We start from the raw sequence: 18,510 nt of genomic DNA on the forward strand, positions 1-18,510 counted from the left end.
ACTTCCCCATGCAGGCCACCTTGCAAGCTGCATTCAGAAGCATCCATACGCCTCGCATGCGCATATGCCAAGGAGCGACTTAACACAAGCGAGCCGTCATTCGAAGGCGAAGGATATATTAAAGGAGCATCCCGAGCTAGTCATAGTGACCGCTGGAGAATCGATGCCGCTTGGGGTTTGTGCCTCAACCACGGCCCCTTCTGGCCTGCGGAACCAAGAGCTAGAGTCAAACTGCACAATATATATCGAGCCTGATACTTTGTAGCCGGGGCCGGCAAATGTATCCCCCCTGGGCCTTAGGTGTTGCTGATAACTACTACCTGCCCCGCGCCGGATACAGAGGCCGGCGTACAGAGTGCGCAGGAAACTCGCTCGCTCGCTAGCTCTACCAGGGTTCGTGCAGAACCAGAGTATCAGTATCCTCATGGTGGGCGTGGGCACGAGGAAGAGAAAGAAGAAGAATCGGAAGAAGGCATGGACCCGAGAAACAACAAAGAAGTGCTTGATTAATTTCATGCAGGGTATTACGTCGAAAGGTATACAAAGTCCCATCGCTTAAACAAAAGGCTCGCGCAACGCCAGCTCTGGAACGGCTAAAGCCACAGCGACCGGTTCCATATTCAACGACAAACAATCGCCCATTGTGTGATCTTCCTCCTGTGTCGCATGGCATGGCATCCACTCCAAGTACAGCATGCAGATATAGCCAATGATCTACCCAACTGCGCCCTTGTGTATGCCCATAATCGAAGGCAAAAAAAGAAAAAAAAAAAAAGCGAGCAAAGGCGACAGAAGTCGAAATGGAGAATTAAAAAAAAACAAGGACATTTCCGCCTGTAGTGAGATTCGTATGTGCAACGCCTATAACACTTGAGTTTTGCCCGCCGGCCCATAAAGAAAGAGAGAAAGAGAAAAAGGGGGTGGGTGGCGGGAGGGAGAACAAAGAAAGGAAGAAGAAAGAAAGCTCCCTGGTATATCCCCGCCATATTCGATCGTGAAGTACTCCGTTAGCCATGGGAAAAAAACAAAAAATCACGATTTCCGAGGATTTGCCCGGACTAGATGAACGTCCATGGTTGGAGGGAAATCGGGGTGCAAAGAGCCAACTTTCGGGGGATTGTTGTTGTTGCGAGCGGGAGGCTGCTCGTCATCCGAGCCCATGAGAGTGGTCAATAGGCTATTGACCAAACGAGTATCTATCCACCCCGGTGGCTTTGTGTTCCTCAGTCGTTCGATACGAGCAAGGTCGTCTTCAATCTCCTCCGGCATCAGAGCGGGTGGAGTTGGCGCGCTTGATGATCCATTCGGTCGCTGGTGATAGCTGCCCAGGATGTAGTAGGGAAGGTTTGTGCGGGTAGAGTTCTTTTCCGTTAATTCTCCGAGAAGGTTCAAGGCACCTGTGCCATTGGTGCGGGTGGAACGAGTTGCGTGGACGTTCTGGCTGGCCGAGCGCTCCATATCGGCTGCTCCAGGCGTAGCGTCTTCCTGGCTGCTTGCATCGCCGGAACCAGATGCCTCGTCCTTGTCTACAGACTGTCCGTTTGCGTTCTGGTTCGCTTGTTTGGCACGCTTGGAAGCAGAAAGGAAGTGGACCGCAGCGACGTGGGCGGCATTGCTGTGCATGGCCAATTCTTTCTCGGTGAACAAAGATAGGATATTGTACGCCGGGGCATTCTGCTGCTGGGACATTCTCGACTTGGCTCGGTCTGCGGGGGTCGACAGGCCGTCATGGTTTGGAGACGCGCTGAACTCTTCGTCTATCGCCTTGCGCTTACGTTTATTGATTGGTTCGCTCATGATGCCGCTTCCGATGTCGTCGGCGTCAAGTCTATGTCGCGTGTGTCTTGTTTTTCGATTGCCCTGGATCCCACCAGGACTGCCGGGGTTGGCTATGCTGAACTGATTAGGGTGGAGAAGCAACGCGTTGGTGTCAGCAACATCCAGCTGTTCTTTCTCTCGCATAAGCCGGTTTTTTCGGTGGGAGACTGATTGGACAAGTCGTTCACGGATGGTTTCTGTGAGCCGCTTGTACTCTTCGGCAGCGAGCTGGATTCGGAAATCCCGTTCTTGTTTGATGCGGTTCAAAGAGTCACGGTGTCGGTTCTATAAGAGGGGGGAGGAAAACGTTGAAAGTGACATCAGAAAATGGAACCTCTTTTATAAAACATCCAGTCAAAGAAAGGGAAAGGAAAAGAACTTTCCAGTCACAAAAAGTGCCGGAACTTACCATCATAACAGCCAATTCTGCATCTCTCTCCTCCTTGCTTCGATTTATCTCCTGAACGAAGTTCGAATACCATCTCCCGGAGATTGGAGTGTCTGAAGTTATCTGCCCACTGGCAGCTAACTGTGTCAATTGCTTTGCAACATCTTCGGGGGAGTCACTGATGGGCCAGTCCTCATAGACCTGTGCGTTTGAGATCAACGCCATCTCATTCTGAAGCTCATGCACTCGCTGCCGGAAATGATAGTCTCTGTTATTCCCGAAGGCCTCCTTCAGCTCGTTCACTCTGTCTTGGAGGGCATTGCGTCGCTTATCTCGCTTGGAAAGTGGAAATTGGCCTGGAGGTGGGGTGTCGGTGTAACGAGCTGTCGAAGGCCCAGCAGCTGCCGAGGGAGATGCTGGAGCAGCTGCAGGGTATGCCATTTCGCGGAAGTTGTCTGTTATCCCGCCAGATGAGTAGAGAGCTTGTTCTCGGAACAGGTCGAGTCAGTCGTCAACGTCACGGAGGTGAGAAGGCTGGGCTATTGGGACAACTTTGAATATTAGCACCCATCCTCAGCCGAAATCGAGCACAGCTAGCACGGTATAGAAAGAAAACAACAGAACAGAATATCTGGGCGAAAGGAAAAGGGGAAAAGAGAACCACACCTGTTTAGATCGATCCAGTCAACACTGGAAGTAAAGGAGAGAGAAAAAAATCTTTTCGAGGTAGCGAGAATAGTCAAAAGTAGCAAGGACGGAGGAATATCGTTCTCTTGCTAGGACTGCCTATATTCTCGGGCTTCCAACTAGCTATCTGATCTCGCTGCAGGGAGATGCTATATTGCTAGTTTGCAGGTCTGCAGCAGATGATGTAGAGTGTAAGCGCTGCGGCTGGCAGACCCCCTCTGGAGGTCCGTATCTTTGCAATATAGCAACAGCTGCGGGTAATGCAAGTATAGAAGGATGTACTGCCAGGATATCAACGCTGGGAGGAGGACGTAGGGATTTGCGAAGCCGGGAGGCCGAATGGAGGGCAGAAGCAGAGAGAGGCGCAAACTGGGGGTGTTTTTGGCTTGGGGCTTCGGCCGGCAGGAGTAGGAATGCAGTCGAAACTGGAGGCAGTGAATCAGAAGCCGCAGGAGGTGACGGGGGACTCTGTAGAGCAGGATTCCGGGCTCGGTGAAGTGCGGCACATCGTCTGGCGCTGGCGGCTTGCTGTCGTCGTCGGCGTCAGGACGAGCAAAGTCGGAGTCGCTTTTTCTTCCTCTTGCGCTGATGGATGTCACGGGGCCCGGATAAAAGTGGTGCCATTAGCCGCCGTCACGTGGACTGGCTCCCATCCATTCCATAGATGATGTGAGGTCCATTCCTTCCAATACATCCATTATTCCAATAACTGCATTCACAGGAAGACAATATAGAAGGACTGAAACGGCGGAGGCGCTGATGTTGATGCAGGCTGTTGGCTCATAAGTGTGGAAGATACACATATTCGACTACATTACATGAATGGCGAGATGGTACGCTTTAACAGAGAGAGATTATCTAGTTAGCCAGTCCAGAAGTTCCAGCATTCGTCACCCATGAGGGTGCTCCATGAGACGCAAAGGAGTACCGAGCAGTGAGTACGCTGGATTATCGTCTTTATCAGCCAGCCAGTCGACCAAATGTCTGCGGCTTTGCGAGGGCTAGACTTGACACGTGACTCAAACCCGACCTCACCCGACAACTACTCATCACATGACCTGTTCATTCTGCGTGTCCAAATCCACAAACGGAAACAAAACACTGCGGTTGTGTGGCCGCAAAGCAGGAAACGCGGACGTTGACCGAGGCACTGTGGTAGAGTGGTTAATACGTTGCACTGCTACCGCTATACAGTTCTCTGCATACATAGCCATGCAATTCCTTCGGGAGCCAGGGTTCGAATCCCTGCGGTGTCGCTTCTTTTTTTCTCCTCCGCTTGCCCAGAGGAAACGCGCTTTTTAGGATGTCGAACATACATGATACCCTCTGTCTGTACACGGATATATCACATAACCAAGTATGGAGCAACATATATGTGGCAGCTCTCGTCTGTTGGGCTCTTTGTTCTGGGCCTTCGAGACTGTTACAAGTGACTGCGGACAGACACTCGCTGCAGGGGTGCTCATGTCTCCCCGTAGGACGGCCGTCCTCTGCTCCGTGGAGTTCAATAGGGCAGAGCCTGCCTATGCTCAATATACATACCTGGACCAAGTTCCGTCTCTGTGTTTCAGGGAGAACTACGGAGTACCACGAGAGTAGTTCAAACCTGATCTAATCCCTGAGGACGCCATTCTCAGATCGAGAATCACACATGCATAACCATTTTGGAAATTTCCAACTGCAGCTGCAGCTCTTTTCACCACCTGCCAATTGAACGGAGACAAGTTTTATTATCCCACATGTACGTGTAACTTCGTCTGTGTCACATTTGGAAAGCTCTTTGCCGTCTCTCCTACATCGTGCACATCACTTTGGTAAGCATGCGAACATCATGATTCCAAGCCGAACCAAGGCTTGACATATACACAGTACACGACCATTTCTTGCCACGAAGGCTCCTTGTATAGCTTTCTCATCAGCACCTACTCAACTGTGCCTATTCTCGAGCAGCATGCGACTTACCACCCTCGACGATAAATACGGCGGACACTTCCTCGGTATAAACCCCAGATACCCAGTTTAGTTGTAACCCAGAGGTTATCGCTATCATACATGGGCTAATATGCGGTAAGGCATGGCTCGTTCGAGTCCAAAGTGCTCATTGAGTCGCCTTTTCAGGGTATCGAGTCAAATAATGTTGGGAAGCGGCGGGTATAAGGAACATGCACCGTCAGGCTGATAGGCTCAAGCTTGGGCGTTGTATGGGTGAAATGATCGACCAACATTTTCCCTTCGAGAAGAATTAATGAATGCGAGGGGATAAGTAGCATTGGCAGCTTCATTATTAACTCGCAGCTGTTATTCTTTTCGAAGCCCTATATGGCATGGGTGAGAGCAATCAAGCCGGCCGAAAAGGCTGCCTTCTTTCTCGAAAATGATGCGTTGGGCATCAAGTTACCCACCCCGACGCCGTTTGGAACAAATATGCTCAATCTCACCAGGTAGAAAGGAAAGGTTTGCGGAGAATAAAGCGGCAGACGTCATTTTCTAACTGATATACGTATGTAGTAGTCCTGAAACGAGGCCAAGTGGTAAAGTTACGGCTGAGGCGAGGAGGCGGGAACTCCATACTAAACAAGTCAGCTCTTTTTAGTGCATAATCGTTGAACTAAGGGATAAGCTTGTTTTTTTTTTGGTCGCTGGTCATTCTACGTCAATCAAGCCCTGGACAAGGCTGATGACGGAAAGTGATACCAAGTATGAGTGGGATTCGTAGGCATGCACACGTAAGAGCAATATTAAACGAGATCCATATGTATTATTCTAAACATGGAATTAAATAGGTAGGGGGTATTCGGTGAAAAGAGTAAAGGAAAAACAACAGGCATAGGGCACTCAAAGGGGTGGGTTGTGAGATGAAACAGAATGAGAAGAAAAAGAGTAAAGAAAAAGGGGGACGCCATCATGGGATCTTAGGAAAGCGGACATACATAAGGAAGATAAGAAATGAGGGATGAAAGGAAAGAGAAAGTAATTGAGAAGACATTCCTGGAAATCGAAAACTGGAAAAGAGATAGAAGGTTTTCCATAAAACGCCCCCTTATCCAAGCCCGTGTTTTTTTACCTACCTGTACCTCGTTACAAATGAAAAGGGGATGGGAGGGGGAAAAGGAAGTAGAGAACCCGCATGTATGCCGGGGTAAGGGAAAGGAGATACAGTAGATATGGTGGTAAGGGAAGAGAGAAGAGAAAATGATGTAGATGTAGAAAAACTCCTGGTATCCTGGCAAGCTGACTCCGTATTTTTTTCATGTTGCGTTGCGCTGTTGAACCCCGTTTTTGTGCATGTTAGAAAGACCTAACCGGATCAGACCCGAACCTGGTATAAACCGAATCGAAGACCTTAGAACTCCTCCTCTGGAAAATGTGAAATTCGTTCTGCCAATGCCGTTGTGCTTGTTTGCTAGTAATTTGTAGGTGAATCATGTAGATGGCTGCGATAGGGAGCGCCGGATGACGAAGATGCCGACTTCCACGCCTTCTCGCTCAGCGTCGTCCATGGGCTCGGTCACTGCTCGCTTGCGGATGCCATCGACGACATCTCGAAGGACCATGGCACTAGTAACTTCTCTGTCCATACCCATACCTTTGCTGGCGGTGTGGTGGCGGGTGCGGTGATCGTTGCGCCAGTAGTCGTCAAGTATCTCGCGGGCACGCGGGGATTCCTGGGCAATGTACCATTCTGTCCAGAGGTCGCGGGAGAGCGGGATGCAACCGGGAGAGGCATACGAAAGAGTAAACGTGGTTCGGTCACGATATGTCAGAGAGGAACAAAGCTGAGAGACTTTCGAGTGCATTGTCTCAAAGGGGTCCATATGTTTGAGCGCAGGCGTGGAGCTGAGTGCCGTACCGATGTCGGAAGGCAGGCAGTGCAGACCGACAAGGTTGCGTAGTAAAGGGTCCAGGATAGGGTTGAGATAGTGTTGTTTGAAGCATTGGGCGCCACGGAGGGTGGGGTATACAAGAAGTAAGGTACCGTCACGCGGCGAAAGCTCTCGAAGACGGTCTAGAAGTACTGACGGCCCGCTGGTGGTAAACAGGTTTTGGTATTCGCATGTTGAGGTTGGTGGGAGGTAGCGCTCGACGGCAGCGATGTTGACGCTGTATGGGGGAACAATCGGCGTGGGCACGTATGGTGCTTGTGACTGCGCTCCGCCAGATAAGGATGACGAGGAAGAGGCGCTGGTGAACGGGTAATGAGGTGCAGCCGTAGCGTTAGAGAAGACAGTCATGTTAAAATAGTCGTCTCCGGGAAAGAGACGATTGGGTGTACTTGGTGGAGAAGTTGGTAGGCTGGAGAGGGAGAACTTTGGCGGCACTGCATGGGTGATGTTGATATAGGGCGATTGGTCTGGTTGGAGGCGGGACTGGATCGTCTGAACAATGGGGCTAAAGACGCAGGCAGGCGAGAGAGAGCTCGAGTTGGGGAGATTATTGGACGGAGGACACGGGAGAGTTTGGGAGACCAGCTGGACAACCTTTGCAGGATCCTTGGATATAGCGAGGAATGATACTACAATCAAGTCAGCAACAAGTTTGCATAAGTATGAAGAGAGAGAGGGGGGGGGGTGAGAGCGGGAAAAAAGTGTCATATGGTCGTACCAGCAGTTACAATTCCCTTCTGCAGAAAGAGAAGACTATCATTCCCGTCCTGCAGCGGTATGCCACTCGGTATTGGCAGCGGGTGGGAATCATCTGCACTGTCCGGGTTGTTCTGGTCCGGTTGCTGTTGTGTGGATTGCTTGGGAGTGCAGCTATCCTGGGGCTGTTCCTCCTTCATGGTCACCTCTGCAACGCCGGAAGATTCCTCCTCTGCAGGGACGGTGGCTTCGGACGAGTCATTGTTGGGAGCGCCGGTAGCAGCAGGATTCCATTGGACATGATCATCCGATTCAGGCGGCGTGATGGGTAGTGGAGATGGGTATGAGACGTCCATCCGCGAATTGGGAGAGTCAGCAAAGGGAGACGAGGACTTTGACGGCGAGGCTGCTGGTATGGCTCCGTCGATGAATGAGCCAGAGGGCGAGGTAGACGGCCGCTGGTCTCTCTCCTGGTGGGCTGCTGCTCTGGGCATGTTGTTGGGCGATGGCGTGGCTATCCCCAGCTCTTCGAAGGATGGCAGCTGGAGCTGTCGGTTCTGCTTGGGCAGGAACTGCATGGCCAACGAAGACGAGGATGAGGACGAGGACGAGAAATGCCGGTCTAGATCGTGGCGTAGGCCGTCCGACGATATGCTCCTCCGAATCCGTTTGGGGAACAGCGGAAAAGCGTTCGACACTGCTTCGTCCGAGCCGTTGTTCTGGCCGAAGGCGTAGCGTGACCTTGGCCCTGGGGAGTTTTGACGGACAGAGAGGCGATGATGCTGCTCTGCCTGCTCTTGATGCTGCTGCTGCTGCTGCTGCTGTTGCTGCTGTTGTTGGCGAAGATGGAGGCTGCTGTCTGTCAAGGTTCGCTCACATGATACGCTACGACGGCTCTGGCTAGGTTGCTGCTGACGACAACCGGCGAAAGGGAAGGGAAAGACGAGACAGGAAGACGGTCCTCCGGTATCGATGTGTATCTTGTCGTGGCCGCAGGTTCTCATGTTCATATTACCATCGGTGTGGAGGGCCGCCCGAAGCAGAGGGTCATTCTTCTGCTGGAGCATTCACGACAGTCGAGATGGGACCAGGCCGGTGATGGTTGTTGATGCAGGCGTGTTTTTCTTCTTGCTGGCAGGCTCTGCCACGGGGAAACGAACTCGACCGGCGTACGGGTTATGTTATGGAGAGAGGAAGAAAGAAAGAGAGGAAACAGAGGGAGGGCGGGCGGAAGAGAGAGAGAAAGAAAAGACGGGCTTCTTGGGTAGACAGAGAGATTGGCAATTCAGCTGGAGCTAGGCAGCGTTGTGTATCTCATTGGCGGCCCGGTAATGGCTTGAAGGCCCTGAAGACGGCGTCGAGTCAGTCAGCCCTGGGCCGTGATCAGGAGGGAGTAGGCACAGTCTTTCCTCACGGGGGGGAGAGGGGGGGGGGGAGGAGGCAGCCTGGAGCCGTGGAGATGCAGAGCAGGAAGAAGCGGCCCTGGCGGCGAGATATCAAGGATGTCTGCGGCGAGCAAGACGAAGCAGAGGGCGAAGAGTAGGGGAGAAGCGGAGGGGGGCGTCCACGTCCGCCCTCGAGGCCCGCGAGAGAGACGCAAGGAGGCAGGGAGTCCAACCAAAAGCGCAGCAAAAGCACTGGCCGTACCGGAAATACGACAGCTGCGGCCCCGGTTTGCCCGCGTCCATGCGTAACTTTGCGTAACTTTGGTATGCAGATTACCGGGCGCTCGAACCAAAGGTCTAGACCGGGCCAAGAGAGGCTCGGCGGCTGAAGTGTTATTCTCGGGAGTTTAAAAAGTTGAGTGTTATTCGACATCAAACACTGAGGAGGAGGACGAGGAAGACGACGAGGAGGAGGAGGACGCCGAAGGCAGTGAGGCCGCAGACGACGGTGCGGGCGGCAGGACGGGGGTCGTCGGCGTTGGCTGAGAGCGAAGGGGGAAAAGAGTCGACGTTGGGTCGGGGTGCGGTCGAGGGGTTTAGTAGACGGCCGGGTGTGAGTCGAGGGTGATAGATCAGACATGGACTCGTCTCGCCACTTAGTTAACTCCAGGCAGCGAGGTTGCTTTTTCCTCTGGCCCTGGAGTTTCTGGCCACCAGCCTCGTGGGCACGCAGACGAGCAGCAGACAAGAGACAGTCTCACGGTCTCACGGTCTTACAGTCATATGGAGCTTGCTGGCAGGCAAGCCTCGAGTTCCTCCCACAGGCGAGCTGGCTGCCGTTCGGTCCGCCTCACATCGCTTGTTTCGGGGCCTCTTGCCTGCCCGTCTGCCCCCCTGGCCCTCCTGTCTCGCTCGCGTTGCCTGGGTGCTCCGTTCCGGGTCTGGCGTGACCGTCTCCCGGTAGCATGTACTTATGCTCGTAAGTATCATGTATGTACGTACGCCGTACGTCTCAGGATATGCGTCTGTGCAATGCCACTAGTGGTGTGCAGCCGTGGGCCATGGTGGATGCAGATCCAAGTCGGTCACCCCAAGCTTGCTCCACGTCACACAGCTGCCCTTCTTCTTTGATCTCCCCCCCGTCGTCTGAAGGCTGGCTGGCCGCTCCGTCAGGCAATAATGAGTAAGAAGAGCTCAAGCGAGGGCCGTCGCCGTCGGGTACAAGTTAAAGCGTAGGCTGTAAGTGTAAGCGTAGACATACACATCACCTCCTCCATACATCTCCTTTTTTTTCGTGAGTTAACGAACATGGGGCCGGGACCGGGCCCTGACGTCTGTCAGACGGTCCAGCTTGCTGTTGGACATTCGATAGCGAGTTCAAAGTTCGTCCAGAGCCAGGTTCTCGATCCCACCCCCTCCCCCTCCTCCTCCTCCTCCTCCTTCTCCTTCTCCTCCTCTCCCCACCCTCTTCCGTTACTCTCGCTCTCCCTATTCCCTTCTCTGCTTCTGGCCTCCTTTTCCTCTCCAATCCACCCAATCGAGAGGCAATTAAAGATGGGCGATGGCGAACCGCCAGCCAAGGAACGCCAACGTCTAGGCCGCTCCTTTTACTATATATGGGTTCTCCAGGGGGAACATTGGATCAACTGACTCCTCCTGTCTCTGCTGGTAGGCTAGTTAACAGCCGGCAGCATCCTATCATCCCCCATCATCCTCTCGTCCTTATCTCGTCCATACGGACAGATTCGCGGTCATGGTACTCCGTATGCAGTGTTGCATTCTCTCCGTAGTTCCATCACCACCCCCTTCTTCGTCTATCTCTTAATAAAGATAAAGAGATAGTCCATACCGAGCACTGTGACGCAATTAGCACGCCCAACTAAAATAGACGATGATCCCAATCGATCACTTACATCGATTCGTGAGGGTCCATCGTCTGCCACCCAGACATGGGGGGCCATCGCGCCAAATTCAACCTAGCTTCTGCTGTGGCCAGCCATTTGATCCAGGACATACTCCGTATTAGATAACAAGCTACACACTTGTTCTCCGCAAATAACTTGTCTTGCCCTCGCATCAGGGGGGAAGAGACGCCGTCAAGCCTTGATAAACTGAACCCACAGCTCAAAAGAAAAGTACGGAGGAGTGGATGCCGGGAATATACACGAGAGTGTGGAGAACATCACTAGTATGTCAATTATCCCCTAGACTGTGGCTAGAGGCCCGTCGGACCCTACGCTGGGACATTGTTAGCGGCCGCGGTAGGCGTAATTAATTCTACCCAAAACCACATAGTTACTCACTTACTCCGTATATCTTGCTGCGTTATCCTTCCTCATATAAAAGATTATGGTTATATACCCCCTAACGAGGGAACGAGCACCTTGCCAGCCAACCCTCCCGCAATACGTAGTTACGGAGTACTGCACCATGTACCTTGTACTTCCAGCCCAGGAGCTCGGGTACATCGTATCTGTCCGTCCTCTAGCTCCCTTTTTTTTTTTTCCCCCTTTCTTTTCTCATGTCCCAGTCCAGCTGTACGTGTAATGTGATCCGCAAAGTGCTGCACCATGGCCGCGAGCTGAGACCCCCAAACCCCATGATTCAAATCCATCAGCCCAAGTCTGCGCGTATCCCATGCAAAGACGTTACCATTGGGGCCAGCCACGCATGCTCGCGTTCATCCCGTCGGTACAAAGACCCCCCCCTGAAGTTGGCGATGGCGATGGCGTTTCGCTGTAGGCGAGCGAGACGTGAGGTACCGTACCAGACTGATGGCCGGTGGAGACAAAAGAGACATGCGACGGAGAGCTGTCTGGGCCGTTCTCGAGGACAAGAAGCGAGTTAAGCTTCCTCTATTGAGTTCTTCGCTGAGGAGCTTATCTTCTTTGCGCTGCTTGTGCTTAGCCGGTGGCGGCTGTGCCTTGATCTTGCCCTGGTGTTTGTTGTTGTGATGCTGGCTGGTTTGGAGACGTCACCTTTTTGCCCTTTGCTGCGTCCACAGCCACAGCCACCACTCCTCAATTCACACTGGCCAGTCATCCAAGCCGTACGGAGTATTGGAAGAGAAGTTGATGCAAGTCCTCAAGCCACTGATGGGCCTTGATGAGAGCTCTGTTCGAGTTCCGGCCGCATTTTTACAGCCACATTGTTACCTGGATATACCCTTTCTTTGAACAAATTCCATCATCCCACGAGAGGGATGTCTGGCTATCCCGTTTACCATGCAGATACAGCCCTCAATTTGCCCTCGGAACTGCGCCCCGTTAGCCGTCGAGTCCCAATTTTTGAACTTGAGCTCCTTTGATCAAACTGCGGAGAGTGGCTTGTCCCACTCCGCTGAATCACTGCAGCTGCAGCTCATCCACGTCTCCAACCTGTTGACTGGCTCTGCATGCCCTTTGAATCAAGAATGCGGAAGAAGCCCTTCCTGTCTTATGAACAATGCCCATGGAAGGAGTTGAAATTTGGTTTGGATAATATCCTGGCTCATTCCGGCGGGCCAATTCAGACTCCTCAGCATGAACATGAATGTGCTAATATTTATAAAAAACCAACTGCAAGTTGATCTGATATAACTGCCTTGGTAGTAATTGATGCATTCAACTAGTGTGCTGCCTTACAATAAATTATATCGCTGCCTTACAAGCAATTATATCAGTTGATGCCCCCTTTTATATCGTTGGCTCAGAATGGCAAATTCCACAGACCCATATCTCAGTTACTGTTTCATATGCCAGGGCTTGTACGGTCTACCTGAGGAAAGGGGCAGGGATGAGAGTGTCTTCGAAGATGATATTCAAATGTCATCATGATGGAACAATTACCGTTTACTCCCCCTATATTTTTCGGGGAATACCACCACGGCTATACCAAGTGCTATCAACACCTATTACTCGTTCATGATCAAGGCTTTGATTAAACAAATTGAAAGGATGAAGATTGGTAGAGCAGGATGAATCAAAACGTTGTTCTCCCCTGCTTCGAAGTGATACACGTATATGATCTCGACGCATATACGGTTAAAGGGGATGAAGTTGCTCGTGAGATGCATTGATAATTCGCACGCCCTACGAACTGGCTGACGGAGATCAGCCTTTTTTTTTAACGCCTTTCCGTCTTCTAGAATCAGGGTGATGACTTCTATTGTTTTCTATAACCACCTGCTAATTATAGGTAGGATCGTTTGATCCATGATAGCTATTTGACACGAAGCTGAAGTCAAGTCTTGAGGTTCACCCATATGGGGACATACACATAATCCGCATGCCGTTTGTTGGATCAGGAGTACTTAAAACGATGATAAACGCCCAAGAAACAGGGTAGCTAAATGGAGTTCACATATATGGCAGGTCAGGCAAGCAATGACAGATATGAATTTCCGATAATTTATACTACACGAAACATCACGGTACGGTTCTAAAGAACGAGTCTGGTTGTACATCCATTCCTTAACGCCCGGCCATAACCCAGAGCAATAAACATAGCCTCTCTTCTAACTTACACTGCAACAGCTGTGCTTCTACTGTGCTTTCGAGGGGTAAACCCTTGGCCTCCAGTGCGAGGTAGTAGGTGAGAGCGAGATCTATTCTTCTTCGCCATCAAAACAAGTTCCTCCCATTTCTCATGCTCGGGCATGAACAAAGGCTGTGGGGTATCTTCAATATGGATCCTAGGTCTGCCATCTGCAGTAACGCCTGGGTCATAGTCCAGCGGCCGATGAGGGATCTTATAGCCAGCATCACGGATCTCGAAGCACTGATAGACGAGCTTTCTGGTACTCAGATCCATGTATACGGATCGGTCGTACGTCTCCATCCAGTAATCATAGCCCCAGAAATAGTCATTAATGACTGCCTTCGCAAGGGACTGCATCCAAAAGTTGAAATTTGGTAGCTTCATGGACGGCTCCATCAGTCCAACATGGGACATCCAGTTGGACACTCGACAGGCAACAGATACTATGCGTATCAGGGGTTCAGAGTGGAAGATGTGAAGGACGACGCAGGCTGGGCAGCCGTTGGTCATGCACCAGTCAGGCTCGTCGGTAATAATAGAGCGAAGCCATGTAAACGCGTTGCGTGCTTCACCGTGGAAAGCCAGCTCTGGGTCTGATACAAGATAATCTGGGAGCGAATGAGATGCTATGTCGGTTGCGTGGCTGATGAGTTGCTTCAAGGGCATGAAGACAGCATGAAGTATGTCTCGGTGTAACTCGAAGACTTTCTTTTCATCTGCAGGAACGCTGGGTTCATGGGCAGGACAGAACCTACTTAGAGGACGATCAATCAGCCCAGGAGAGCTTCACCAGGAAACAAGCCTATTATGACACTCACCTAAGCATTATGTTTTCACCCAGCTGCTTCCTTAGAGCCCGAAATACGGGATTCAAGGCCAGCTCTTCCTCATCCCGTTTTTTGACCCTCAAGGGAGAAATAACCTTCATGGTGTCGAGCTATTGACATTCCAAGGGAGCTCAACCGGTCCGTAAAGCCTCTCTGCTGGCGCTCGAACTCACAGTTTGATACCACTATTCCGGCCGAAAAGGCGTGGGAAGGATCACAGGCAAGCAAAGGGAAAAAAGGACACACAATATTAGTGCAAAGGTACGGTCAACAAGAATAAAAATAATGGTCCGATTATTGCATGGTCACATTCCATTGATCCGGGACATCCCCATCCCTCGTCAGGCGGGCAGGCAGATGACCATTATTCTTCCTTCTGGGTATTATGAGCTATCTCTTTACTCCAGAGTATGGACATGAACCAGGACAAATTGGAAGTGACGAGCAAGCAAGTGCAAGTCTCAACCTTCCTGGTTGAAAGGAAGAAAATAAAAAAATAAAATAAAAATAAAAATAAATAAAAATAAGCAATAAGAAATAAGAAGCAACAACGGATAACCAGAAAAAGGGCACTGATGAAACATCTGGTTAGATAGCAGTCTTCAATTTCCAATGCATGTACTCCGTACATAGCTACCCCGGTAGTGTTTCAACATGGGTGAGCCATCGTTAGATGGATAGTCGGGTCAGTCAATGTAACTCACTGCATCTCTTGCTCGGAAAGCAGCTCAACGGTAATCTCAAGCGCGCAAGGAAGGACCCTGAATACTCTATGCTCCTGTATCTTCAAGGGTGTTGGATGGTGAAAGGTGAGGGGGTATCATGGATCAGACTATTGCCGTTGATTCCCACCGAAATCACACGAAACGCCGCATATATTAGAGATGGCAACTCGTTTCCCCGACGCTGCCGTTGCACAACTCAAAGGTCCAGAAGCATCGAGGGCAATATCAGTTATCATATAGCGTGCCAGCTGGGGCTGGGGCCGGTGCGACAGCATATCAACAGCATATAAACTAAACATCGTCCGGTCATTAGTTTCATATTTCAAAAGCTTGTTTGATAGTGTCATGCTGCTAATCGACGATCTGAGGATCCAGATTGCTGGCCAAAATATGTTGAGTACTGGCATCCCTTGTCTTGTGACATCGATGCCCTGAGGTTGGCCAGAGAGATCGGATCCCCGAACGATCCATGAAACTAGATCTCCCGCTTGACGGGCAATCTCCATTCTCCGGAGGCGGCAGACCTTGTCGGTACTCGGAGACCTTCCAGGGCGACGGCTCGAAATAATTTATTAAAACAAATGGCAGGTTAGAAGATGATCGCATGGTATATCAGGCAATATTTGCGGGAAGCAGATAACAAGGGCATCGAAGGATTGCCAATATATAACCGAATTTGGTGCAAGATCCAATATTCACATCATTGACATCTTTGTACGGAGTGCTCCGTACCGGAGAGTCCAAACCCAGATAGATCTTCAAGAGAGGGCACCAATATTTTTCGTCTAGCTTTTCGCTGCTTTCATTTCATTTCTTTTCTTTTCTTCGTTTTCCCTTTTTTTTTTTTTTTTTTTCCCATCCCCCTTTTATGTTTCTTATTTCTTTTTCCCCTTCACCCCTCGAGATGCCTGCTAACCCAGACCTGTCATGCATAGATAGGGGTCTCGTAACTATCGAATGGCATTTGGATGCGCTAGTGAAGCCGCGTTGCGGCAGGGGCTGGATTAGAAGCTTCGCAAGTTCTCCGGCTGCTTCGAGATGTCTACTACTCCGAATGACGGCGCATCCGTACAGAGTACTAGGGAATATGCCCAGACCAGCCGTAGGGAAGCTCAGCTTAACCTGAGATTGCTCGGAGCTTGCTCATAGAGACGAATAGTTTGGGGAAGCCTTTGCTCTTGTGGAAGACCTATTCCACTCCCTAGTCTCGTTACAAGTATTCGGGCATTATTACCGTTCATCATCAGCATCTTGACCGTATCTTCCCTTTATTTCTTCTTCTTCAGAAGGGAGGAAACAGTATCAATTAGGCAGCTCTACCCCGAGCCCAGCTTGCCAAAGGAGGCGGCCAATGATTAAAAGTGCGCAGGCTCCCAGGAAATCGGGATGCCGTCCCTTGCGACTTGAAGTATCTGGGGCTTTTGTTTGTCCCTCATTCGCTTATTCCTGTTTCAACCAGCAATATTTTTGCACACATTAGCCTTCGATCCCATTTAAAACAAGGTTGGGATACCAAAGACGTTGACTGAGAGGATCAAATCCTTTTGCCTGACGTATCTCCGCAAGAAAAAGGAACTGACACTTCCCTGTCCCTTGGAAAATAACTGTTCTTGACCGGCGAATCAAAGAAATACGGGCGAGCAAGGAGAACATGACAAAAAGAAAGTTCCCCTTTGCGTTTGATATTTTGTGGCTGATTTGATTGGCTTTCTTTCCTCCCCCCCCCCCCTCTTTTCTTTTCTCTCTTGCTTGATTCCATTCGAATAATAATCTATCTGAAGTTGTCTAAGAGAAGGAATAATTAGTTCCTGTGGCTTGATGTTGAGCTTCGTCTCCCTCACTAACGAAAGCACTATGAAGGCTAACAGGTTGCTCGAAACGTGGAAGATCATGGGGAGAACAAGAGTACGCTACTAACGTTGTACATCCAGAAGCTGGATGGAAGAGTTTGGCGAGTTCCTGCCGTCATACCATACCACTGGTCTTAACACTTTACCTGATGCAAGACAGGACGAACAATGAAGGTGATGTCATGGCATGCACCTATGCTCCGTATATGAACTCCATCCCTCCGTACTCAGCTGTTGAACACCCACCCTTCAATTTTACATGTCCTTCTTTATTGGCAGGCTCTTGAACACCGGCGAGAACACGAGCAAGCCGTGCTGGGGTCAGGGTAGTTTGGGCTCCTAATAATAAGAAGAGCGAGAGAGACATGCCCGTACTTTAGCGATAGGAATTCTGTAAGTATAGATGTCAACAGATTGTTGTTCGCACAGACTTGAGGGGCCAAAGGTGAACAAGTCAGCGGATGTGCTTGCTGCCGTGAGGCAAAAGGGAGAATTTGGAAAGTATCAGCACTGCGGAGTAGCGGTAAATCCATATCATTCGATATACCCCGTAATTGCTGATGATAACGCCATATCTCGAGGTCATTGTGTTGCCCCCCTGTTTGAGCTGTTCAGGGGAAGGGACCGGAAGAAGCCTGGAAGCGGAAAATATATCCCCTTCTTGACTTTTCAGCGTGCTCTGCATCTCTGCATCTGATTTCCAGACTTCTGTTACTGTCGTACCGGGAGCTTGAACCGGATGTATAACGTTTCGTAAAACTCCGTTCCTTCTGCCGAAGACTTACGTATACACTTGTTAAATTTTGGTGATGGCACACTTTTTTTTTCATCTCGCATTGCATGGATGTCGGGTTGAGATCGAGGTTGAGTTAGGGGGGGTTACGCCCTCCGGGAAACTCAAGCTCAGGAACGATGCACGATGCCAATTGGCTTAGACAGCCGCCTTTCCTCTCACCTTTCCTCCCTTTTGTCCTACTCCCTAATGCCGCAGCGAGCAGGGGTCAAAAAGGTTTCCGGATCCGAGGAGTTTTGACTTGAAGTTTTTTTGGTTCAGGGTGGCGGTGGTGGCCAGAGTCATAGTAAGTAGAATGCACGATTGGATCGTTGACCCTTGCCCTTCGTCTGTTGTTGTCAGCCGATTGTGTCACCAAGCAAGAACGTTGACCGTTTGAATTGATAATTCTTTATTTTCTCAAAAGGAAATAAAAGTCAAGAGAACTATTTATCCTTTGTTCCAGAAGAATCCAAACTGGATTACTTATCTATCCCTTCTGACACGTGGAATAGAGGCAAAAAAAAAAAAAAAGAAGCAGTTGGACTGCATTTGTTTAATGTGGTGGTATGCATGGACGAGAAAAAGGTAATCGAGTACCTTGGATGGGAGAGCAAGGCTTCTCCGTATTCTTCTGCCGTTTTGGGCAACGGGCTGCCTCTGATGATTTCATGCGCACTGAGTATGCAACAGCTCCGGCCCCTGGCCTGTTTTCCTTCCTTGTTCCCTGGAGAGGAACGCGGGTCTTGGTCGTCCTGTGAACATGCCGAGCTTGAGTGATTTCAGAGAAGTACGATTATTTTACTCCATACATATGATGAGAACTGCATGAGGCCTCTCAGTAGTATGTATCCTGCGGAGACCAGGCGATGATCATTGTGTACGGGTTAAAGGCATTGCGCTGACACGAGAGGAATCCCTCCCGCCACAAGTATCAGCTCGACAACAAAGGTGAGGTTT

At 50.5% G+C, this 18,510-nt stretch overlaps 3 protein-coding genes across 3 annotated transcripts; all 3 read right to left on the bottom strand.

Annotated features, from left to right (window-relative positions):
• Window positions 1-1,032: 1,032 nt before the first annotated feature.
• Window positions 1,033-2,647, bottom strand: TRV_02362 (uncharacterized protein; the record flags this gene model as incomplete). Its single annotated transcript, XM_003023465.1, has 2 exons — window positions 1,033-2,103; window positions 2,228-2,647. The coding sequence occupies 2 exons, from the start codon at window positions 2,645-2,647 to the stop codon at window positions 1,033-1,035; spliced, it is 1,491 nt and encodes a 496-aa protein (XP_003023511.1).
• Window positions 2,648-6,315: 3,668 nt separating this feature from the next.
• On the bottom strand, window positions 6,316-8,483 carry TRV_02363 (uncharacterized protein; the record flags this gene model as incomplete). Its single annotated transcript, XM_003023466.1, has 2 exons — window positions 6,316-7,406; window positions 7,496-8,483. 2 exons carry the CDS (start codon window positions 8,481-8,483, stop codon window positions 6,316-6,318), a joined length of 2,079 nt encoding a protein of 692 aa, XP_003023512.1.
• A 4,875-nt stretch (window positions 8,484-13,358) lies between these two features.
• Window positions 13,359-14,313, bottom strand: TRV_02365 (uncharacterized protein; the record flags this gene model as incomplete). Its single annotated transcript, XM_003023467.1, has 2 exons — window positions 13,359-14,127; window positions 14,195-14,313. Coding segments are annotated over 2 exons (888 nt in total), but the record flags the coding sequence as incomplete, so codon positions are not given.
• Between the last annotated feature and the right edge of the window lie 4,197 nt (window positions 14,314-18,510).

This window comes from Trichophyton verrucosum (assembly GCF_000151505.1).
Source record: "Trichophyton verrucosum HKI 0517 chromosome Unknown contig00206_1.f1.exp, whole genome shotgun sequence".
Lineage (NCBI taxonomy): Eukaryota > Fungi > Ascomycota > Eurotiomycetes > Onygenales > Arthrodermataceae > Trichophyton > Trichophyton verrucosum.